Source organism: Ascaphus truei, chromosome 10 (assembly GCF_040206685.1).
Source record: "Ascaphus truei isolate aAscTru1 chromosome 10, aAscTru1.hap1, whole genome shotgun sequence".
Classification (NCBI taxonomy): domain Eukaryota; kingdom Metazoa; phylum Chordata; class Amphibia; order Anura; family Ascaphidae; genus Ascaphus; species Ascaphus truei.
Window position 1 is genome coordinate 42,603,191 of NC_134492.1, and position 25,734 is coordinate 42,628,924.

The 25,734-nt window shown below is 42.4% G+C and overlaps 1 protein-coding gene across 1 annotated transcript in view; it reads right to left on the minus strand.

The window, feature by feature from the left end:
- The window catches only part of SCYL3 (SCY1 like pseudokinase 3), a 36,652-nt gene extending 33,358 nt beyond the window's left edge, over positions 1-3,294 (minus strand). Inside the window, exon 1 of the mRNA XM_075616831.1 lies at positions 2,390-3,294. Coding sequence (XP_075472946.1) covers positions 2,390-2,554 — 165 coding nt within the window. The 5' untranslated portion in view covers positions 2,555-3,294. The remainder of the gene's footprint in view (positions 1-2,389) is intronic.
- Positions 3,295-25,734: the final 22,440 nt, after the last annotated feature.

Genomic DNA, 25,734 nt, shown 5'->3' on the forward strand with positions numbered 1-25,734 from the left:
AATAACTGACCTGCAGTCATACTGTACATGGTGAGCAATACTGATCTTACTGCTCCTCCCACAAATTCCAAGATTGTTGCACCCCTGATCTTCTCACCCCCCATTCCCTCCTCTCTCACTCCCCCCCCCCCCCCCTGTCATCACCCCCACAGGACAGTCAGAGAAGACAAACACACACAAAACAGTACAAGTAAATATATACATACACACACACAAAACAAATACAGGTAGGACACAGCCTCACCTCTCTCTGCTCCATGCTTTTCCTCTGCTCTTTGGCCCCACCCAAAGGCTCCTGCCACCTCCATCCTGATTGGCTGCTGTGTACTGCAGCCAATCAGGATGGAGGAAACTGTCCAGCCCCCTAGCAGCAGCAGCCCTGCTCAATCCCTTCTCAGGGGAAATCCCACAATTGGTTACTAAGTCCAGAGAGGTAATACCAGCATACACATACATGTCGTCTTCGTCGTCTCTCCCCTCCCCCCCTGGCAACCCTACATATGCTGTAGCAGGAACTGCCCGTCATATGGCTGCATTAGTCCAAAACCAATGCTTTATTTTGGTTATAAAATGGATGCCAGCATCATTCAGCTTCTTATACCAATATGTTAAGCGATTATACAATGAAGCTGCATTTACTACAACCAATGTCTGCCAGATGCAAAAGACTCACTTCCAGATATGTTTAACCCCTAGGTGTGCAACACACCTTCCCGGCAGACGTTACATTAGAGCTCCACTCATTAATATAATGATATTCCACCAAAGAAGAACTATTCAATAACAAATGAAAAATCCTGTAATATGTGTGTGATCTTCCATTGAGTCCCACAGCAATGCAGAGTGGATAAATGTAGCAGATATTTTTATGTGGGATATAGTACCCTTTTGAAATGTTCTACGCCATGAACAATCCACAGGAATAGAAAAGGCCATGGTAGTATTATTTGGCCCACAGAGGCAGGCACATTTCCCTATTTGAGAACAACAGGACAATCATTCTAATTCCACAGAAACCCAAATGACAAATATTTTTTAAATCTCGAAACAAAAAAAAAATCTGTATTTTATAAATAGTTTAGAAGAATTCAACCATTACGCTGGCCTTATGACATAACCTGTATGGGACTGGTACACCAGGGGCCCTTGTGCCGTACAAGTACGCCATGCTTTAAATGGTTGCTTTCTAGGGGTAGATCAGTGTTGAACACAGTCTGAACGGAAGTGGGGCCACCTCTACCTCCTTTAATATCACTGGGGCGCAGGGGAGGTTGCAGTGACTGTGTTCGAGCCAAAGCGATCCCATGGTTGTGATCCTAGCAGGACTTCAGGCAGCAAAAAATGTGAATAAATCGGAGCATTATGTAGGAAGAATCAGGACTAGAAAAGTGTGTTAAAAAAAACACACACCTCTCGCCTCACTGCTGATAGACAACTTGAGTCGCAACATCATCAATATTAGAAAGGAAATGTTGTATTCCTGCAGCACAAAAGGTTTTTTTGGGGGACATTTAGCGCAGGTAAAAGTTTTCCTACATGAAATTCTGCATCGTGGTTGCTACAGCAAATTTTTCAAACCAAATTTAAAAAAAATAAATCCATATTGTTCCCAGGATTAGAAGTTCACCATACACATTTTAAACAACTTCTTAGAGTTATTGGTTTCTTCAGAAATGTTCACCCCCACAATCTTTATATTGTCCTTAAAATTTACTAGGCACGTCAAGGCACAAATGCTCGTTTTGGAGGGTCCATCGGGCTGGAGGAGCGCCCTTCGTTTTCATCAGCCGGGGACCAGTTGAAGTCATGTGACCGCTGCTAAAGTGATCACGTCAGCAAAAATGATGGTGCGCCTATGGCACTCTGGTACCATCATACTTACAGCACTTTAAAGGGTTACCCATTCATATTACACAACATACATATATTTTTGCATTTCTCCGGGTCAGCTACATTTTCGAGCATATCAGTTACTTCTGTTTATCCGTTTGACTAATGACAGCTCATTGCTTTGCAAAGAACAAAACAAAAAACACTTTACCTGTACTAGAAGTACTGACAGTCTTAGCTCTAAAAGACATTGGATAAAGATGGTAAAAAAAAAAGCATTTATTTACCATAGAATTGATCATTCTAAACATAATACAAAATAAAATCACGTAATAAACAAAACAATGTATACTTATGTACTTTTTGTCAAGTCCCTGTTCACTTCCGACCTATGAGGGGGTGTCTGGACAACTGTTATTCTGGCAAAGATTCATAAGCCAGAATGAAGGAAAGAGCAGTATGAAGTCAGGGATTCTAGGATCACATCCTAAACTAAAGTCTTAGGGTCCCCCTCTACAACACTGTATCTCCCCCAGCCAAACCATGGTCCTGATCCTACCTTGGCGGCCTTGTCCACCTTGTCCTGGTTCTCAGGTTGATAGACGAAGACAGAGGCGGGACGTCCTTCAGGTAGGAGGGCCGGGTGGATGGTAAGCCCAGAAGGCAAGGTCCAAGGTGGGTCCTGCAGAGTGAAGCCCCGCAGGGAGCTGCTCTCCGAGCCCATAACCCTGCAGGTATACAGGTTGGGATTTCGACACTACACCCTGACAGTTGAAGAGTTACTTTTTCCTGACCCCAAGTATTGGTCAATCCTTATCTTCTACCCAGGGTCAATCCTACAGAACCCCAGTCCTGGCGTCAATCACCCTGCCTCCCAAAACACTGGGCCAATGTTTCTGTTTTGTTTACCTCTCTTTCCAAAAAAGATAAGCAGCTTCCTACCCACACAAAGTCCATTTAATATCCCATTCACATGGGGCAAGGATTCCTAACTGCACCCTGAATCTGTGGCAACGCGTTCTAATTGCCCCCCTGCAGCTGGGGCAAAGCCTTACTAACTATCCACTCAACTGAGACAATGTTCCCCAAATACCCCTCAGCTGGGGCAATGCTCTAAAAATACCCACCCAGCTGGGGAAATGCTCCAAAAATACTCCCTCAGCTGGGGCAATGCTCCAAAAATACCCCCTCAGCTGGGGCAATGCTCCAAAAATACCCACTCAGCTGGGGCAATGCTCCGAGAATACCCCCTCAGCTGTGGCAATGCTCCGAGAATACCCCCTATGCTAGAGCAAGTATCGGTAGCGGCCCCCTCAGCTGGTGCAAGTTTAAAACTACCACAGCCTCGGGGGAGGAGGGTCATCCAATTGCCCCGTAGCAGCGACTCCGTGCAACAATTACCCCTCCAGAGGAGAACAGAGACGGTCACTGCTTCCTCCTCCTAACCCGGAAGAGACCTGCCAAACAGCCAGCCAATCAGGGGACAACGAGTCCCCCCTCATTGTACGCGCTACCTGGGCCTCGCCTTCCTCGAGCCGGCAAAGGCGCTGATTGGCTGACAAATTGACAGAGGCCAGCGCAGGCTTTTTATTGTACCGTATTAGCAAATGCAGCGGAGGCCATCTTGGATGCTGGCAGCAAAAGAACTGCCCTTACTCCCGGCGTAACGCCGCGGCCAAGTTTTGGTTGGCAAATATTTCAGTTGTCTCTAGTGAAGTCCGACAATTTCTCCCCTGCGTGTCAGATTGCGTCCTCCCTACGGGAGCACCGGTACCGATCTCCCATGGGAACGGCATGGGGATGCTTGAGTGCCAGATCCCATGACGTGGTGGGTACGTTCTGGGGGCACCCAATGGGTAAGGCTGCGCTTATAGTGCCGGCGACGCGACCGTCGCGTCGAAACCAATGTACTGTCGCGACGGCGCAACGGAGCGACAGTGCTACCAAAAATCTGGTAGTCACTGTAATTTGATTTTTTTCGACGACTTGCAGCCAATCAGGAGCTTCTCTGTCCCTCTGCCTTCCCCCTTTATGACATTGCTGGCCTTGTAGCCAGCGACGTCGCCAAAGTTTGAAATATAACTATCGCAATGGCGACGGGTGACGTAATCGGTCGCGTTACCGTCGCTGTCACTATAAGCGCGGCCTAAAAATGCCTACTTTTTTTTCCGAATCCCCAAATCGACATTTCGACACTTGAAGGTTGAAAGTATTTATTTATTTATAAAATATTTTACCAGGAAGTAATACATTGAGAGTTACCTCTCGTTTTCAAGTATGTCCTGGGCACAGAGTAAAACAAATATATGGTTACAAAGACAGTTACATAAGTGAGCAGGGTATACATTATATACAAGACATTGCATGCACAGTTAAAGAAAATATATATTATGGACGTATGAAACAGTTACAGACCAGGTTAAAATGTGAGACAGCCTTAGATTTGAAAGAACTTAAACTGGTGGTGGATGTGAGAGTCTCTGGTAGGTTGTTCCAGTTTTGGGGTGCACGATAGGCGAAGGAGGAACGTCCGGATACTTTGTTGAGCCTTGGGACTATGAACAGTCTTTTGGAGTCTGATCTCAGGTGATAGGTGCTGTATGTGGTAGGGGTGAGGAGCTTGTTCAGATAGCTGGGTAGCTTGCCCATGAAGAATTTAAAGGCAAGACAGGAAAGGTGAACTTTGCGCCTCGACTCTAGTGATGACCAATCTAGTTCTTTGAGCATTTCGCAGTGATGTGTATTATAGTTGCATTGGAGAACAAAACGAGAAATTGAATTGTAGAGGGTGTCAAGTTTGCTAAGGTGGGTTTGAGGTGCCGAGCCATATACTATGTCTCCATAGTCAATAATTGGCATAAGCATCTGCTGTGCGATACATTTTCTGACTAGGAGACTTAGGGAGGAGTTGTTCCTGTAAAGTACCCCTAGTTTGGCGTAGGTCTGGAGATGATGGAGCTTTGCTTCAATGTAGAATAACATACCTTCCAATTGTACCTAGTTTGTATGTTCTGTACAAGGGTGCAGGAGAAGAGGAAATAGCTGGTGCCTGTCACACGCTTCCATTGGTTGAAGTTAGAAACAATCTGTAAATTACAGGAACCTGGAAATTAATGACGGATCTGATTATCTTTTAGTATGTACAATTGTAGCCATGCCTGGTTTTGGCTACCAAACTGCCCTCCCTGACATGTAAGCCCTGGTAACAATGCAGGCAATATCAGGACCGAATCCAGGGATTTTCCCCACAGTAAGCAATTCTCTTGAGTAGCAGGGGAGGAGGTGGGACAATGCCTGTGTTCTGCCCAATCCTGGGCCTGGATCCTTTTACCTGCCCCCTCTGTACTTAAGAGGATGCACACCTAAATTTAGTCAGTTGTCTCTTCTCCCTTGAAAGAGACAGGTACTCACACAGGTGTATCTGGCATTGACACCCACTGTCCCCTCCCCTTAGGGGGAGTGAGGAGTGATACCATACCCCTGGCTCTACTAGGGAGCTGGGGAAGAGCAAAGACTGCCTCGGGTGCCCTTGGTCTGGGGTGGATGTCCAGGAAACATCCTGAGGGTGAAGCCCATGAAGTGTACTGTGCAGTGTATGATCTGACCTGCAATAAAGTGTTCCTGCTTTTAAATATACTCCTGCCTTTGTGGGGGAGTGGAAGTACGTTCTCCTGCATTGATTGTCTCCACATCCCTTGAGCCTGCATCAGATGGAGGCGCTGTACCAGAAGAGATAAAGGCCCATGATGTACTCCAGAGGTCCCAACTACCACCGGCGGACCACTCAGTATCCTGTGAGCTAACAGGTAGTCAGCACTACACAGCATGTAATGGCAGAATCTCCTAGAGGGTGGGGGAAACACCGTTACACAAATTTAAAAAGTTATTTATTGATCAAATAATTCTTGCGTATACCATCAGTGATATAATTTTTATTTGAGTAAACAATCTGTTTTAATAATAAATTACATTTAAATTTGGTATGAGTGCACTTTTTTTCTTTTCCATACTCCCCTTGTGTTGCCTTTCTCTCCTACCTGTGGCCGGGCAGCTACAAGAGGCAGAACCCATTAGCAAATTATGTGTAGCCGAGTCCCCCTACCCTGCTTCCGGTGCGGGGGAGCTATTCAGTGGTTTCCTGGAGCTCCGGGAGGTGGGGGCGACCATTTTGCGAGTCGCGCATGCGCATTGCAGCGAGTTACGCATGCGCAGTGCGGCGAGGTGCGCATGCGCAATGCAGGAGGCGGCGACCATTTTAGGATAGCTCCACCAAATGGAGAGAAGGAGGCGGTGCAGCTGCCTACGTCAGTGAAACAGACCGGGACTCCTCTAGATCAGCAAACTATAAATTTATTGGCACATTAAACAGCAAAAAACAACCGCTCTGACATGTTTCGTGCGAGGGATCGCACTTTATCAAAGAGCAATAGCTCCACACATGCAGCCGCGGGACTACATGTCCCAGAATCCTCCGGAGGCTTCCACATGGGGCTGTGGCAGCCAATAGGGCTCTGTAGAGAGGAGGGACAAGATATCCTCCGCACGCGGAAATCCCGCTAGTCATTCTTCCAGGAGCGGCAGAGAGGACGGATGCGTCCAGGGTGTCAGTGTAGAGGGAGAGGGGGATTGGCCCGGTATTAAAGGGGTTGCACCCCATATGGCCACCCCCTGACCTCACCAGGGAGGCAAGGGGTTAACTGGACTGCGGTCCAGGAAAGTGGTTTTTACCTTGCTGCAACATGAAAATGTGTGTTCCCCTGTTCTAGTGTATTGTCACCATATAAGTGTCTGCACCACACACACACTGGGATCCATCCGGGAGGACAAGGGTTAATAGTTAGGAAGTGATTAGAGCCCCTTTTTAAATTTTCCCGCCTTTTCAGGCACCATTTTGCAGAGTCCCATAGGTCGCCATTGGAGCTCCATTCACTTCAATGGCAGATCTAGCGGTTTTGGACCTGTTTCCCTCGAAGACCAGCAGGTGGCGTCCGAGAGGAGGAGCGGCGGTTTCCCATTGTAAGTCAATGGGCCCATTGACTTCAATGGAGATTCCTCGACGGCGATCTCCAGGAACAGGTTGGCAGTTGTCCAAACCGCAAAGCGGAAACATTGTCTAAAAAAGAGCTTTCATCACGATTAGTTCAAGGTCAACGACAAGTGGCATGGGAATCTTAGGTTCTAGGGCACCCAGGAATAAAATTATTTTAGCCCCTAGGCCTCCCCTCACTTGACCACCACCGGGTCCAAGAATCCAGGACCCCCAGAAAGGTTCGCGCTGGCCAAGCGGGTCGCGCCATAGGCTTCAATGGCGGCGAGCGGAGCAGCGCGAGAAAAAGGCTAAGTCCAAAACCCTGAAAAGTATAAGTCCATATCTCTGGTTCTGGAGGAGCCAGAGGGCCGGGGTTTGGGGTACCTACAGTCACTGTTCTGGCATGACTGCAGGCCCATTCCCGACCCTCTCCGACCAACCCGACGGAGTATGGACCACCGTAAAGAACCGTGAGTTTTCCCATAGACATCAATGGCGGCGACTTCCCATTGACCGGCTATGGCGGAGACGTCCCATAGACTTCAACGGCGGCGGGGCCCCATTGTAAGTCTATGGCGGCGAACCCCATAGGCGCCAATGGCGGAGTTTCACCATTGAAAGTCTATGGCGGCGGAGCCCGTTGTTTTCAATGGGGAATAAGTGAAAAACTGAGATTTATTTTACAGCGGAGACATTTGTAATAAAGAAATAAACAGTTTAACTTGTATTTGCATATCTCCGGTTCTGTAGGTCGCAGCGGGCTGAAACTTGGCCACTATGGTGAGTCAGTTCCGGCATGAAGAACTGGGTCATTTCAACCCGCTAGACCCAACAGAACCGGTTATTTTAATATGTCTATATTCAAAACTATACTGTGTTTCAAAGCGGGGACAAAAGCCCGTGAAGATTCCTGCACACTGAGGAATGCAAATGGTCAGGGGGGCGACCTAATGTCTAAGAACCAGGCCCCTGATCAAAGACTCAGCCTCTCTAACTGTTTACATGAGGGCGGAGAAGCGTAAAGCTGGAGTGGTTTGTAGGTGCCATAACTGACACCTACAAACAAAGAATATCCTGCCAGATACCACTACTGGTAGACTGCCCGGCGCCCCTGACTTGGGTGTGGGGCTACAGAAATGAGACCCCCAGGGTCCCAGTACGCATGTGCCACCTAGCTGGGGGGCATGGGTTAACAATGTTCCCACGTTAGAGATTAGGTGCAGGTAATTGTTCTCCAATAGCCTGCACTCAATAGTAAGAATAGGGTTGATAAGATATATAAACTGTTGTCAACCCTACAGTCTTGGTCTTCTTGTTACATCTTGATTGACACCCGATTGCTGGAGAATTGCTATTTGACTACGTCTTCATTCCAACCCCTAAGTAAGTGTTACCTTCTTGTCTGTTAATTGTACTATCCTCTGGTGTTCACCTATCTAAGGAATAAATATACTTTATTATATCTAAGCCTCGTTCAGTTCAACCCAGTTATTTGGTGTATGTTATATCTTGTCATAAGTTACCGTGACAGTCAGTAGCCCCTGGACTAGGCGACAATTCAGCCCCTAAGCCCCAGACAGGCCCCGAGACATGCAAATTAGTATTGTAGGGAAGGCCCCAGATAGGGACTCTTCCCCTTACCAGTACTGTTGCACCGGTGACCGGAAGGCCACGCGGTGCCCTGCGGCCTGGGACCAGGTTACAGGCTCCATAGACATTTTGTGAGACCCTCTGGCTGAAGCTCACATGGCAAGGAAGATCCGGACCCCTTAGGAGAGAGGGGATTTGTGTTGGAGGCCCCGCTGCATGGGACCCGCTCCAACTCACTACGTCAAGCAGCACCTGGATACTGGATTGCCCAGGAAGGTAACGAATGTGCACCGACATCCACAGGGCGTAGTGCTACCTCACACTTGGGTGGGAATTGCTGGGACAGGACACCAGAGGTATTGGTGCCATAGCACCCTCAGTACTTTGGGGAAACCACCACATGTTGGGTTATTGAGTGTATACTGTGGGTACAGTTATTGCTGTTATTGTATGTGTTACTATGTGTATACAGTAAACCTTAGTTATATATATTGTGTGGTGTATTATTCATTACTGTGTATTGGTTCCTGTGAGGGGTTATCCCGTCAACGCTGGGATTCCTCATAGGTGGAGGCGCTGCACACAAGGAGAAAGCTCACCCGCGGCTCCCACAGGTGGAGGCTCATGCCTCCCGTGAGCAGACAGGTACAGCAGCACGCTTAGCTACCCGTGTTGTTCCCTTAGGCATAGGGAAAGGGGCTTATATATGATTAATTGGTTTTAACAAGTAGTGCAAGATGATCAGTCAGTAGAGTTTTTCAGGTGTTTTTCGGTTAAAACCTATAACCGGAATCCCTAAATATATTGTACAAGTTAAGGTGTGCACTTGTTGGGTAGCGTACCTAAATCCCAGGGTGCCTACAGTGGTGAGAAAAAGTTTCTGAATCCCAATGATAATCTAAAAAAACTCCATAGTTTTTCCATGATAATTTTCTTGAATCAAAACAAGTATTTTCCTAAATATCCAATAGGTTTATATTAACCAATTCCATGTCTTTTAAAACAAAATGATGTATGAATTAGACAAATAATGAGTAATTAAGAGTCGAGTATGTGCAAAATTAAGTGAAACCCTGTTTTTATCAGCTAAATTAAAGGGGATAATTAGAACCATGTGTTTAAATAATTAGGTAGATCCTCACGGTGTAAGTTTGGGAGGCCCCACCCTATGTAAAGATCAGAAACGTGAGTTTGGTCTTCAACATACAGGTGTGTGGAAACACGTCATGCCACGATCAAAATAAATCTCTGAAGACCTCAGAAAAGCAGTTATTGATACTCATCAGTCTGGAAAGAGTTACAAAACCATTTCTTAGCATTTGGGGCTCCACCAATCCACTGTGAGACAGATAGTCTACAAATGGAGAATGTTCAAGACCACACTCACTCTACCCAGGAGCGGTCGTCCTACCAAAATTTCTACAAGAACAAACCGGCAAATCATCGTGGAAGTCACATAGAAACCAGGAGTAACATCCAAGGATCTGCAGGCCACTCTCAACTTAGCTAATGTGAGTGTTCATGACTCAACTATCAGAAAAAGACTGAACAAGAATGGTGTTGATGAAAGGCTAGCCAGGAGGAAACCACTGCTCTCTAAAAAGAACATTGCTGCTAGTCTGAAGTTTGCCAAAGAGCACATAGACGACTCACAGGACTTCTGGAACAATGTTCTCTGGACAGACAAGTCAAAGGTGGAACTTTTTGGCCTTAATGAGCAATGTTATGTTTGGTGAAAACCAAAACTGAGTTCAAACAGAAGTACCTCATCCCAACCATCAAGCATGGTGGTGGGAGTGTGATGGTTTGGGGCAGCTTTGCTGCCTCAGGACCTGGATGGCTTGCCATAATTAACACAACCATGAATTCTGCACTGTATTAGAAGATTCTAGAGAAGAATGTCAGGCCGTCCGTCTGAAAAGAATGGCCTTGTCTAAATCCAAACCTAAACCCTATTGAAATGTTGTGGCAGGACCTGAAGCAAGGTATCCATGCAAGGAAGCCCTCAAATGTCACTGAGTTGAAGCGGTTACGTAAGGAGGATTGGGCCAAAATTCCTCAAAACCAATGTGAGAGACTGACCAGCAGTTACAAGAAACGCTTAGTTGAAGTTATTGCTGCTCAAGAGGGTGCCGCCAGGTACTGAATCTAAAGGTTCACATACTTTTTCACACATAGACATTGAATGTTGAATCATTTGTGGATAAATAAATGTTGAAAAAGAATCATATTTTTGTGTCATTGGTTTGATCAGGTTATCTTTATCTATTATTTGGACAGATTAAGATTAATAAAATTTTAGGTTTGAAATATGGAAAAATGGTTCACAAACCTTTTTTCACTACTGTATATATGATTGAGCGGAACAGTTTGTTTGAAAAACTGCCCAATTTTCCACTCAGAAGTGCGTTATACTGTAGGAACCAGAGAGGCAACTGTGGAGACTTGATAATAATAACACAAAGGCAAAGGATGCATTTTCTGTGTCCAGAGTTACGTTTAAAATTGTGTCCATCCATTTCTGATATGATGTAGCTTTTGTTGGAATTTCCATGTTTCAACTTTTTTGTGTTAAGGAACCCTATAATTATGTTGTCAAATTCTCTCTAATAGCGCGTCTGAGATCAGATGCATTATAAGGAACCCCAACCCTCTCTAATAGCGCGTCTGAGACTAGATGCATTGCAAATTGTTCTGTATTTGGTACAGTTTTCAAATGACCGGAAAATTGCAGGAAACCCGGAGATCCGAAAGGTACCCAGGAACCCTAATTAAAAAACACTGGGTTAAGTGCATGACTTCTCCCTATAGACTCTGATCAGCTGGTTTACTAGAACTCTTAGCAGACTCTTGGGTGTTTCTTCTTCTTTTCTTCCATACTGTATGTAAGAAGCTTTTTAACAATGTCTCTTACATAGTTACATAGTAGACGATGAGGTTGAAAAAAGAAATGCGTCCATCAAGTTCAACCTATATCTGCTGTAGATTGTTTTCATGGAGTTTAAAGCCACCTGGTGAATTTGTTCACCAAAATAGATTCCCAGAGGCGGATTTCCCATCAGGCCCGATAGGCCCAGGCATTTGATGCTGTGATTTGGAAGGAGAATAAGGACGGCAGCAGCAAGGAGGCAGCCGCCACAGGTAAGTGCCTAGGATCTTCAAATCCGCCGCTGTAGATGCCGCATGCTTTTAAGTAATCGGTTATTTCAAAGAGTAACCATTTGTAATATAGTGGTAAACTCTAATTACCAGTAGATACTGTATTTGTAATACAGTACAGGCATACCCCGCATTAACGTACACAATGAGACCGGAGCATGTATGTAAAGCGAAAATGTACTTAAAGTGAAGCACTACCTTTTTCCACTTATCGATGCATGTACTGTACTGCAATCGTCATATACGTGCATAACTGATGTAAATAACGCATTTGTAACAGGCTCTATAGTCTCCCCGCTTGCGCACAGCTTTGGTACAGGTTGGCAGCCGGTATTGCTGTTCAGGACGTGCTGACAGGCGCATGCGTGAGCTGCCGTTTGCCTTTTGGGCGATATGTACTTACCCGCGAGTGTACTTAAAGTGAGTGTCCTTAAACCGGGGTATGCCTGTAATGTGCTGGTGAGATTGTGAGAACCCTGTTTTGTTAGGAGGGTAGGTGGGTGAAGGAGGGTGTGTTGAAGATGTTGGTACGAATAAAGAGAAGAACATGAGATAACATCGAGTTTGATACAGAACTCTGATATTCACGCCGTTTTAGTGTTGTGTAAAGAATCAACAATAGAGATGGTTAATTCATTTAATTAAATGATTTATTAATATAAACCAAACCGTAATTTTGATACACTCGAGAGTTTGTGTTCTGGTAGGAAATTGAAGTAAATCAATAATACAGCACAAATGGAAACACTATTAGACAAATACCATTATAATTTATAATGTTCCATTTATATTTTACCTATATGAAGTATTTTTTATCCTATCTGGATTGCACTATGTTGGCTTTCGCGTTCTAACTCCTTTATTGCCATTGACATCGCCACATCCACATCACATGAAATTGGGGACCATCACCTATCTGAGCCTGAACACCACATTATATTGGGGAGCATCCCTCACATGAACTTGGATAGGATCCTCACCACCACTTGCCACAGTCTTGGATATGCCCATTTGATATTGGGAAAATGTGAGTTCCCACTTCAAAGGTCTTCCATTTCTCCACATATAATATTTAAACATATTTGCACTAGGATGTGTTTCTATTTTTTTATATATATGTACTACATTGACCCCTGCTTACACCTACTGTACTTTTGAGAATATCCTTCTACAAAGTGAACTCCACGGACCGTTCATTAAAAGTTTTTTGAGCAGCATCTTCATACACTTTTCTTGTCACATTATATGCACAATAAGTGTCATTTTATTCACAGATTGTATATTTCTTGCATTTTTTACATTTATTATGTATCACAATATATTCACTTTATTGCACTTATTTGTACATATTGTTGTGACCCTCACAGGGGGGCCTTTATTTTGCACAATCCCTTCCTAGATGAGTTTACAATCTATGTTTCTGGTGCCTGAGGCAGAGGGAGATAAAGTGACTTGCCCAAGACACCAGGATTTGAACCAGGTTCCAGATTCAAACTTTGTGTCATTGTTAACAGTCAGTGTCTTTACTCACCGACCCACTCCTTCAGATGTCATTTGTTTTATAAATAATTGTTTAATGTGTCCAGGTTTCCACTTATGAAAATCTGGTCACCCTACTGTATGTATAGCTTTGTAGTTGAGCACGTGTCCTATGTGAACCGTTTAACTGAAATAGTAGTCTTAAAGGGGGGATACAGGTATAATTTAGTTTTGTGTATTTAGCATGGTACTGTACATAGGGTTGTTAACAGTACAGTGCACGTACAATGAATTCCCCTAACGAATTGCCCGAGCTTTCAATGAGTTGGCACTGGGAATTTAACGGTATTCTCCTGGCTTAAAAGGCAAATGTCTTTGAGTTTAAACATCTCCCTTCTCTAAATGCATGGTTTAAAGCAATAATCCTCCCACGCTTTCAATCTTGATGGCCCGGAATAAGCTACGGAGCTAAACAGTGCTATTTTAAGGTTTGGTGATGTCCTGGCTCCTGAGAAATGTACAGTTTTGAAATTGACAAAAAAATAAAATAATGGCCAATGGGGTCATCTAATAAGAAACTGGTCCACAGGAGCGAGCCTAGCTTGGTGACCAGAGGTCAGCAGAAAATGAAAAGGTAAATATTTTGGGATTCGGGCACCTCACAGCTTAAAAAAATATATAGTGCACCAGAGAACTTTCTGGTTCCAATCTTAAAAAATTAATTGCGGGAAAAAATTGGGGGAATTGCTGCGGTAATATTTTAATGCCCTTTGGAAATGAAGTGAGTCAAACACTCTATTTACTTTTTTTGCCCCAACCTATTCAGCACAGGGTTCATGGCATCCATGCTCAAAGTTGCAGTCATATCTCTTTGTCCCGTATTCAAGAGTTCTGATGTGATCAGCCATTTTTGGAGCTTATCAGGTTCTTTGTTTCGATCTGAGAATCTGAGAAAATGCTTAATTGGAAAATATAGAAGATACATTATAACCTCCGAGGTGAGGTGGTAGAAAATGGTCTTTAAAAATAAGACAATGGACAAGAGCAGAGGGGGCGGATCACCGGAGTAGCTACTCCATCCTTGGGCTATCGCATCTGCAGCCGCTCGCCGTACACTGGGAACAGGTCTGTACGCAGCTCTTAACCCATACCTCCACAAGGCTTTTTTCCTGCTCCACTTACCTTATCATTTAGGCTACACAGCCACGGGGTGTTATCCTGGAGTCATCAGACGGTTCCTCTTGGTAATGGACAAGAAGGGCCTAAGGTTTTATAATAACTGGACAAATTGGCAGAGTAGGTACTGTAGGTCATTTGGTTCCTATTTGCCTTATTTTTCTATGTCCTTTTCACAGTACTCTGTGTGTTTGAGAAAGATCTGTACACTGTAATTTCAACTATGGTGTACTCTCTTATTAGCCCATTCAAAAGTGTTGATCCTTATGACAAATCTGTGTATTTCCTCCTTTTTAAGGAATGGCAGCTGTCAGCTTTCTATTTGTAATCAAACTGTGTCACGGATGATGTGGCACCTGCAATTCTGGCCTCAGTAAGCACCCAGAGTCAAACTGAAATGACTGTAATTGCTTTGAGGCGATTCCCAAAGGTCCGTTGTGGGTTAACTCTAGCTGACCCAATGCTTACTGCCATTTAAGTCAATGTCAGTTAACACCAGATTGGGAGTTACCCTGGTAATGAACCTTAGTAAATCTCCCCCAATAGGAGATTGGGAGAGAGGGACTATTTTACTAGAGTACCAAGTGACTTCTATACTCCCCAAACACTCCTCTATACAACATGTGTAGAGATAGATACATGTGCACAAAAAGGAACACAGTGGGATAAAGGTGTCTTTGGGTAGGTCTATGTCACTTGGGACACTAGTAAAATAAATGGACGTTAATGTTCTGTCTCTAGTTCAGTATTCTTCCTATTTCCTGCTTCTGCCTTAGCAACCTCACCTTCTCCACCCCCTTGGGGCTTTGGCACTTTCCTTTTTCCCTGTCACTTGGTGCAGTCCAAGCTGTTTCCTTCTGGGACAGTGTTCATGCCTTTCAAAGCTTGCTGCCCTCTGTATTGCTTCTCCCCACTGGTCTCCCTGCTGGTTTGTTACCTGTTTCTTATTTTTACACATCCCTATAGGTTTTCCCCTCATTTCTGTTCATGTTCCCACAATAAAACACCAGAAACTCCAGAAGGCTCCATTTTGTATAGAAAAAAAAATTTGAGTTAACGGCCTGTCTCAATTTATTAAGCCACAGTAAGCCTGGGACAGAAGTTAATGACTTGGATAATGTCATGTTATAAGCACCGAGTTAACGGACAACTGTGTATCTGGGCCACACAAGACTGGCCCCCTTAAAACCAAAGTGAACTAATGGCAGTAGCATGTTCATTAGGTCCAATGTAGGCGATCAACCAGTAAACTGTATGTTTTTTTTTACATCTCTATTTAACAAAATGCTTTGGAGTGTTTTTAGTACAATCTTTAAAAACAAATCTCTTTTATGATAACACTGTTATAAACTGAGCAGGGGGCGCAAGATTTTTCAGGGGGGGCACGGCAGTTGCAGAGGCCCCGCGCTCTTCCCCATGGCATTTAAATTAAATGTCTCCTACCTTGTCTTCGGCGACACGTCGCAACTGCGTCAAATGATGCAACGGGGTCACGTGACACCGCGGCATCATTTGCCGCAGAGGACAAGGAGGGGGGCGTGAGCAGGAGAGCAGGCAGGGGTGCGCAGGGGGAAAAGTTTGCGCACCCCTGCTGTAGAGATTGTTTATCCAGTCTTTCATGTTTTGTTTGTCCTATTATGGCATAATTAGCTTAAAGAGATAAGGCGAAAGAACAATAATTACCATATAACATTCAAAGTAAAGGACCTAGAGAAAACCAATACATTTTTACACAAGAAGAAAATAAATCTTACTTTAGGGTAATTGAATCTCTCGTAGGAAGCCAATTACATTCATAGTTTTTTTTATTTATTATTTTTTTGCCCAGTCCCAATATTGGACTGTTCTTTTAATTTAGTTTTTACACCCCTGTCTGATTAGGATGGAGCCTGCAATGTATTGTAAAACGGAATAGATAAACAAGGGTTAATATCTAGAAGGAGAATTGGCCTGCAGTGTATTGTAAAACAGTGAATAGATAAACAAGGGAGGATTGGCTCTGGACACTGAGTTTAAATTAGAGGGAACAGGTTCAATTCCTGGTGTCAGCTCCTTGTGACCTTGGGCAAGTCACTTTATCTAGGCAGCATCCTAAAACAGCGCTCAAACCTTCTAGCTTAAATGCAATATCAAAACTACTCCTGAAGAAGCAAGAATAGTCTTGTGAAATGGGTAGAACAGAGAGCAGTGACTTTGGAGGCAGAGGCATCCATTCAGGCTGTCAGCTGTTTGCAGGCAGGGAAACCCGGAAGTGACATCATTCCGACGTCACGAGGGGATGAGGACGCCGGTGCAGCCGATACCTTCCAGGCCACCTACTGTAGTGGGACGTTGATCTGAGGAGACCGGAAAGGCGCTGCGGGTCCCTCCTGCTGGGGTAACCCTTTACATGCGGTTTTAAAACTTTATTTTGGAAATTTGTTTGTTGCCTTTATATTTGTATCCAATGAAATAAGGTTTTACACTATTAGGGGCTTGTGTGTGCTCTTATATCCCCTTGTTCTAAAGTCACTTTATCTCCCTGTGCCCTAGGCACGAAAATCGTATTGTTAGATCATCTGGGCAGGGACTGTGTCTGTAACAATCCTATGGGCTACATACCACACGCTGTACTGTAATTGTGAAGCACTTTGAGTCCCATTGGGAGAAAAGTGCTATATGAAATAAAGTTATTATTATTATACCAGAGGAATTTGCTCCCCAAAAATGAAATGGTTAAGAGTTACCGACTGCTTCCTTTCCATTCCTGGCTGCCTCATTGTGTACCTCACCGCCGAGAAACCTCTCTCGCAGTCTGCTCCTTCGTGGACTCTCTTCTTACATCTGTGTATCAAACTGTATTCTTTAATGTGTCATAGTCCTACCTTGATTATAAATCAGGACTGTGCCATGGACCAATCAGAATGCTATATTCAGCAAAGCTCACATACCCTATTATTTTATACTAAGAGAGCACTGTGGTGGTTGTTATAGATACATTGAATCTGTCCCCTCACCGACCTGTGAAACAGATCACAGAATGTTCAGGATAGTTGAGAACGTGGGGTGACAAGTAGTATTGTTGTGAGGCGGTAGTAGCATTTCTCTCCTGGGAGACAATGCATGGAAATCTCAGTCTATTATTTATTTAGTAAAGAAGGCAGATCACGTCCTCCCTACTAGGACTTTTTTTGGCTAAAGGAAGGTGAGTGGCATTTTGTGGAGGAATGTGTTTCCCAGATTAATATACTTTTTTGTGGTAAAGCATAAATGTATAACAAGTTGAGGTAATAGTCGTCAATTACTTACAAGTATCCTAGGTGTGGAGCAGAATCAGCTGTAATATTTAAGAACAAAGCAGACTCCACATTCTGTAGATTGCACAGATGACTATTCTGAAAGTGATTCCCAAGTACGTCATGCACAAAACTGGGAACATATAACATGCATTGAGTATATGAAAAAAGGTGTTATATCTCTGGCGCCCTGCACATATAAATGATGCGACAAAAAGGATATATACAACCGGGATATATACAACCGGGACTGGTAACTGTGTCAGATCCAGGGATGTACTCCAATCGATGAGTGGGTCATACATGAAATGAAAACAGATAAAAGCACATAGCGTAATACTGTATGATAAATTCAAGACATAAAACAATACAACTAATAAAAAAATAAAATAATAATAAATATGAATATATAAAATTAATAATAAGGACAAAAATTAAAAACTAAAAACAAAATGCTGAGATGTACAACAGGTGACTGATACAAAAATGTCACATTTAATGAACAATACAGAGTATGGACATAAACATATATTAAAATAAGTGATAATATGGAACGGGTCCGCTGGTAGATCTGCTGCTGTAGCTGAAATAACCATTTACCGGACGTATAGTGGTAACGAGCAGTGGATATTCAGAGAGTATCCCCTCTCATCTCTGGCTTGTCAGCTCCTGGCGTCTCTCCTTTGCATCAACGGCGTGCTGCTTTTCGGCTGCTGCTTTCAGATGGAACTCCCCCTTGATCTCGCAGGGTCAGACCTCTAGTGTGTGATCAGCTCGGGAATGTTGAACTGCAATCGCAGATTCGCCTTGTACCTGCCCGGCGAGGTGTGCAGACGGTGGTAGCAGATTCGCTATGCTCCGATCAGCAGGAGGATTAGACAGTGTAGTGCAGTCATCGGCAGTAGTCAGCAGTAGAGCCAGCAGGACCCACCCTACGCGTTTCCGAAGACACAGCTTCCTTCCTCAGGGGTAAAACGATAATGATCAGGTCCCTGTGAGTCCACATATTTATAGTTCAAATTAAAAGGTACAGTACACCTGTTGGTACTCTCAGACATGCACAGTGGTGGTATTCAAAGCTGCTTGGTATCTCAGCAAAAACAAATGAACAAATGACAAATAACATACAATTAGACACACAGTAAAATCAGCATCAAAGGATGAACTGTATATAGACACTAACTAATTATGTGTCAAAGATATCATATCTAACAACAATATTACATGTGCAGAGCGCCAGCGACAATAAACTGAATGCTATCGCATGAATGTGTATATACAGATAGGTCCGGAAATAATTGGACACTGACATCATTTTCATAATTTTGGCTCTGTACGCCACCACAATGGATTTGAAATGAAACAGCCAAGATGCAATGGAAGTGCAGACTTTCAGCTTTACTTCAAGGGGTTGAACAAAAATATGGTATGAAACGTATAGGAATTGCAACCATTTTCATACACAGTCCCCTTATTTCAGGGGCTCAAAAGTAATTGGACAAATTAACACAATCATAAATAAAATGTTCATTTTTAATACTTTGTCGAGAATCCTTTGCAGGCAATGACTGCTTGAAGTCTGGAACACATGGACATCACCAAACACTGGGTTTTCTCCTTTGTGATGCTTTGCCAGGCCTTTACTGCGCTGTCTTCAGTTGTTGTTTGTTCGTGGGTCTTTCTACCTTAAGTTTTGTCTTCAGCAAGTGAAATGCATGCTTGATCGGGTTGAGATCAGGTGATTGACTCGGCCATTGCAGAATATTCCACTTCTTTGCCTTAAAAAACTCCTGGGTTGCTTTCGTAGTATGTTTTGGGTCATTGTCCATCTTTAAAGTGAAGCGCCGTCCAATCAATTTAGCTGAATTTGGCTGAATCTGAGCAGACAATATATCCCTATACACTTCAGAATTCATCCGGCTGCTTCTGTCTTCTGTCACATCATCAATAAACACTAGTGACCCAGTGCCTTTGTAAGCCATGCATGCCCATGCCATCACACTGCCTCCACTGAGTTTTACAGATGATGTGGTATGCTTCGGATCATGAGCCGTTCCAAGCCTTCTCCATACTTTTTTCTTCCCATCATTCTGTTACAGGTTGATCTTAGTTTCATCTGTCCAAAGAATGCTGTTCCAGAACTGAGCTGGCTTTTTTTTAGATATTGCTTGGCAAAGTCTAATCTGGCCTTTCTATTCTTGAGACTTATGAATAGTTTGCACCTTGTTGAGAACCCTCTGTATTTGCTCTCGTGAAGTCTTCTCTTTATGGTAGACTTGGATAATGATATGCCTACCTCCTGGAGAATGTTCTTCACTTGGCTGGATGTTGTGAAGGGGTTTTTCTTTACCAAGGAAAGGATCCTATGATCATCCACCACTGTTGTCTTCCGTGGACGTCCAGGCCTTTTTGTGTTGCAGAGCTCACCAGTGCGTTCTTTTTTTCTCAGAATGTACCAAACTGTTGATTTGGCCACTCCTAATGTTCCTGCTATCTCTCTGATGGATTTTCTTTTTTTTGTCGCCTAAGGATGCCCTGTTTCACTTGCATTGAGAGCTCCTTTGACCGCATGTTGTGGGTTCACAACAGCTTCCAAATGCGAATGCCCCACCTGGAATGAACTCCAGACCTTTTACCTGCTTAATTGATGATGAAATAACGAAGGAATAGCCCACACCTGTCCATGAAACAGCCTTTGAGTCAATTGTCCAATTACTTTTGGTCTCTTGAAAAAGAGGGGGTTACATATTAAAGAGATGTAATTCCTAAACTCTTCCTCCAATTTGGATGTGAATACCCTCAAATTAAAGCTGATAGACTGCACTTTAAGCTCATATTCATTATTTAACTGTAACTTGGATTTATTTTGGTACACGGCCGAAATACCAAAACTTGTATCAGTGTCCAATTATTTCCAGACCTAACTGTATATGTGTATATATATATATATATATGTAACTTAAACTAATTTGTGAAATATATATATATATGAGCATAAATATAATTATAGACATGATATAACTATAATTATAAAATGTGTAAAGTGCTAGTGAATAAATATAGATTGTGATTATATTCATTGAAAATTCATTAATAATGTGTATAGTGGAATTGAGACTACAGAGAAGCAATAGAAGATGATCTAATAGGATCTGAGATTGTAATAGCCAAAATACAGTCCAAAATGTACAACATGCAAGATGTATGATTGATACACAACTAAACCACAAGTAATTAGATTACACATGTGTGTTCCTCAGGTGTGATAGTAATACAGTAAATAATGGAATAGGCTGTGACTTAATAATCAATGGGGTTTTCTCCTGTCCTATAGGGAACAGGTGGGCGAGTGTGTGTATGATGTATATAGGACTAAAATGTGAATGATTCTATAGTGTGCAAATATAAAATCAATTGATATTGACTAAATATATGCTGTGACTAGTGATGTGAATAGTGAAAAATAAAACTAATAAGTGTGGATGTAAATAGTGATGAATATAATGATGTAACTAATAAATAATAAATAACAGCGTGTTAATTTTTTTTATTTGTGTTGTATTTAGTATAGTGCAATGTGCAATCAGCAATAGTGTGGATGGATGTGGAAAACCAAAGTAGAGGTGCCTCTACTTGCCCACCAAGAAGGATTTGAGATCAAACTCAATATTGAGACCTAAAGGCGCTAATGTATGAAGCTCGTAAATCCACAAGGATTCTCGCCTCCCCAGAAGGCCTATATTTCCTCCACGCCAATGAGGCGTGAGGGCTTCTATGGCGATACATTTAAGACCTGTAGGATCTTATCCGTGCACTTGAAGAAAATGACTAGATACGCTGTGTGTAATCAAACCTTTTTTGATATTATAGATGTGTTCATATAATCGACGTTTGATAGACCTCGTGGTCATACCCACATACTGCAGACCACAAGGACATTCAAGGAGATATATAACGTTGGTGCTATTGCAAGTAATGTGTTGTTTAATGCAGTAAGTTCTGGATGTAATTATAGAAGAAAAATAAGTACTTATCTATCAACAGGCTGTGCAGGTGTTGCAAATGTGATATCCCTTACAGGTAGTGTTAGTACGACGCAAAGATCGCGTCAAGGGGCAACTTGGAGCCAATTTTTGTCCTATGTTTGGTGCTTTGGTGAATATGATTTTTGGATTAATGGGTAACATGTCAACCAGTTCTTTGTCCTTTCTTAAAATGGGCCAATATTTGCGAAAAGTCTTCCTTACAGCCGGAGCCATTTGGTTATATTGAGTAATGAACAGTACTTCTGAGGATATTTCTGATTTTTTCTGTTTATATTTTAGAAGGCTGGTTCTATCCATTAATTCCACCTCAGATATGATCTGATCTAATTTGTCAGGCGGATATTTTCTATTTGTAAATTTATGTTTTAGATCTTGTGCTTGTGTGTTAAATATTTCAGGAGTGGAGCTGTTCCGTTTTAGTCTGATAAACTACCCTTTTGGTATGTTATTGATCCAGGATGGGTTGTGATGACTATTGGCATGTAAATAATTGTTTGCTTGTACTGCTTTAAAAAACGTTTTAGTATGTATAAAATTGTCTTTGAGGAAAATAACTAAATCCAAAAATTCTATAGGAGGTGTTGCTTGAAGTAAAAGTAAATGTTAAATTATAAGTTTTGTCATTCATATATTGTTGGAATAATTCTAGCTGTTGTAAAGAACCAGACCAAATAAAGAAAATGTCATCAATGTAGCGCCGCCAGAGCACCAGGTCTGCACCAAAGGGGACGCTTGAACAGATTAATTTATTTTCCCAGCTGCCCATAAATAAGTTGGCGTAACGTGGTGCAAACCTGGTGCCCATGGCGGTGCCACATACCTGTAAATAATATGAATTGTTAAAATTAAAAAAATTGTGTGAAAGAATGAATTGAATACCTGAAATTAAAAATGATTTAAATGTGGTGGAAACTGAAGGGTCATTGTCTAATATCTGATGTATGGCATCACAACCTTGTGCATGGTCGATGACCGTATATAATGAAGTAACATCAGCTGTAACTAAATAATAATGTGGTAGCCATTGAATGTCATTGAGGGTCTGCAGTATGTGGGTAGTATCCCTGAGATATGATGGGAGCTTAATGACATATGGTTGTAGATTGTGATCTATGAATTGAGACAGGTGTGAGGTGAGTGACTGGATACCCGATATAATCGGACGACCAGGTGGTTGGTGTAAATTTTTATGGATTTTAGGTATTATATAAAAAATTTGAATTATGGGATATTGATTATAAAAAAATTCGAATTCTTGTTTGGTAAGAATTTGTTGGTCTAGACCTATGTTTAGAAAATTAAACAATTGTTGTTGATAATTGGCAGTGGGATTGGAGGGGAGGGGTTGGTAGGTGGACCTATCTCCAAGGATACGTAATGATTCTTGAACATAGTAGGTTTTGTCCATGATCACCAGCCCCCCCCCCTTTGTCAGCAGGTTTAATGACAATGGAGTCATTCTCTTCAAGTGCATGCAGCACACATTTGTCATCAATACTGAGATTATCTCTTTTGATTTTATATTTGCGGCTTTGGGTTTCTAGGTCATCTGTGACCATTTTTGCAAAGGTATTGATAAAAGGGCCACTTACAAACTTGGGGAAGAATGTAGAAGGATTTTTGAATTTGGAGATAGAATTAGGCACAGTTACAATGGGCAAATTTACATTTGTATCTTGTCTAAAGATGGCATCTCTTTTAAAATATTTTTTGAGACATAGTTTTCTTATATACCGTTGTACATCGACATATAATTTGAAGCTGTCAGGGCCTGTGACTGGGGCAAAGGAAAGACCTGTAGAGAGTATCTCCCTTTCTTTAGCTGTAATAGGATGTTGACTAATGTTAAAGATATTCTGATAGGTGGATTTTAATGTTTGTGTATTTTGCCTAGCCTTTCTACCTCCTGTGTCTTCCGAAACACGTAGGGTGGGTCCTGCTGGCTCTACTGCTGACGACTGCACTGTCTAATCCTCCTGTTGATCGGAGCATAGCGAATCTGCTACCACCATCTGCACGCCTCGCCAGGCAGGTACAAGGCAAATCTGCGATTGCAGTTCAACATTCCCGAGCTGATCACACACTAGAGGTCTGACCCTGCGAGATCAAGGGGGAGTTCCATCTGAAAGCAGCAGCTGAAAAGCAGCACGCCGTTGATGCAAAGGAGAGACGCCAGGAGCTGACAAGCCAGAGATGAGAGGGGATACTCTCTGAATATCCACTGCTCGTTACCACTATACGTCCGGTAAATGGTTATTTCAGCTACAGCAGCAGATCTACCAGCGGACCCGTTCCATATTATCACTTATTTTAATATATGTTTATGTCCATACTCTGTATTGTTCATTAAATGTGACATTTTTGTATCAGTCACCTGTTGTACATCTCAGCATTTTGTTTTTAGTTTTTGTCATTATTAATTTTATATATTCATATTTATTTTTATTAGTTGTATTGTTTTATGTCTTGAATTTATCATACAGTATTACGCTATGTGCTTTTATCTGGTTTCATTTCATGTATGACCCACTCATCGATTGGAGTACATCCCTGGATCTGACACAATTACCAGTCCCGGTTGTATATATCCTTTTTGTCGCATCATTTATATGTGCAGGGCGCCAGAGATATAACACCTTTTTCACATGTTGTTTCTCTGACCTGGGGGTCAGAGTTATATCACAGGCAGCCGCCTATATTTCTTTTTTTATTGTAGATTATAGGCCATTTACACATCGCATTGTAGATTAGTTATACATTGGTCACACATTTCCTTGATATTTAGCGCTACCAAATTTTTGTTTTTCTGATGCATTGAGTATAACTTTTGAATACAGGCCCTTGAACATTAATAAAAGTCTTTCAAGCCTATGAGATTTCAAAAGATCTGTACACTATAATTTCATCCGTGAAGAACCTTAATGTTTGGTCCCCTAAAAGGTATCTGAATTTATAACATCTTCATTTCGTCAGGACCAATATGGCTACTATAACTTTGACACAGACACAAGCAGTACATGGAGCAATGTGTCAAAACAAACTTTTATTTGGGATTTCTGTATGTTGATAGATCATCCTTTACAGCATTTAACAGGCTGACATTTATTAGGGTCTACACCAGGGCAAAATCAGCTATTTTGGTGTGATACAATTAAAATGTGCGTTGAGTAGGAGTGAACTGCAGGCGAGTTCTTTTTGCCATTGTCTTTGTTTTATTGCCTGTTATGTTTTAATAATTTCCTCTAGGTGGCACATTTGAGAACTCCCAGATATTTGTCTTCACATTGGGAAATTTAACTAGCAATGCACGTGCGTCAGAACATCACTAGGTGGTGACACCCTCTTGGACGCTATGTATTTATTCCCGCCATTGTTTGCATCACTTTGCTTGACAAAGGGCTTGGTGTAGCCCGAAACGTTTCATGTCCTGATACATTTCAGAATAAATATGTGATATCTGGACCATAAAGTAATCTCATAAGCCTTTATTAAAGCATTTTATATGCGTGTGAAAGTGGCAACTCATCCCAACCTACTCTTATCTATTCAGTGAAAAATGGAGCCAGTCTGACAGATGAGCAAACACCATTATATATGCTTGTTCTTATTTTTTTTTTCTATTGTGGACCGAAGTTGAGTTATGTTTGTGAGTAAAGAACCCGACTATTCTTCATGGTAAAAACAGGTCGTGTTGACATATCTTGCCTGGAGCAAGGCCCCAAAGCATCTTTCTCCATCCAGCTCCATGTATGATTCAAGGCCGCCATGGTCTGCTGCTTAGGAAGTCTGCATCCTGAAGAATTGAGACACCTCCTGAAGTACGCCTTTTTACTTAGGCTTTAGGAAAGGGTTCTTTACAGTAAGGGCAGTTAAAATGTGGAATGTATTACCTTATGGAGACTGTGATGGCAGATACAATAGATATGTTAAAAAAGGTTGGACATCTTTTTAGAAAGGAAAGGTATACAGGGATACACCAAATAAGTAAACAAGGGAAGGATGGTGATCCAATATTTGGAGTCAGGACAAAATTTATTTCCCCCCCCATATGAGATATCATTAGATGATAGTTCACTACAGATTTTGTTTGCCTTCCTCTGAATCAATACACTGTAAGTACAAATATAGGATAAAGTATCTGTCGTCTAAA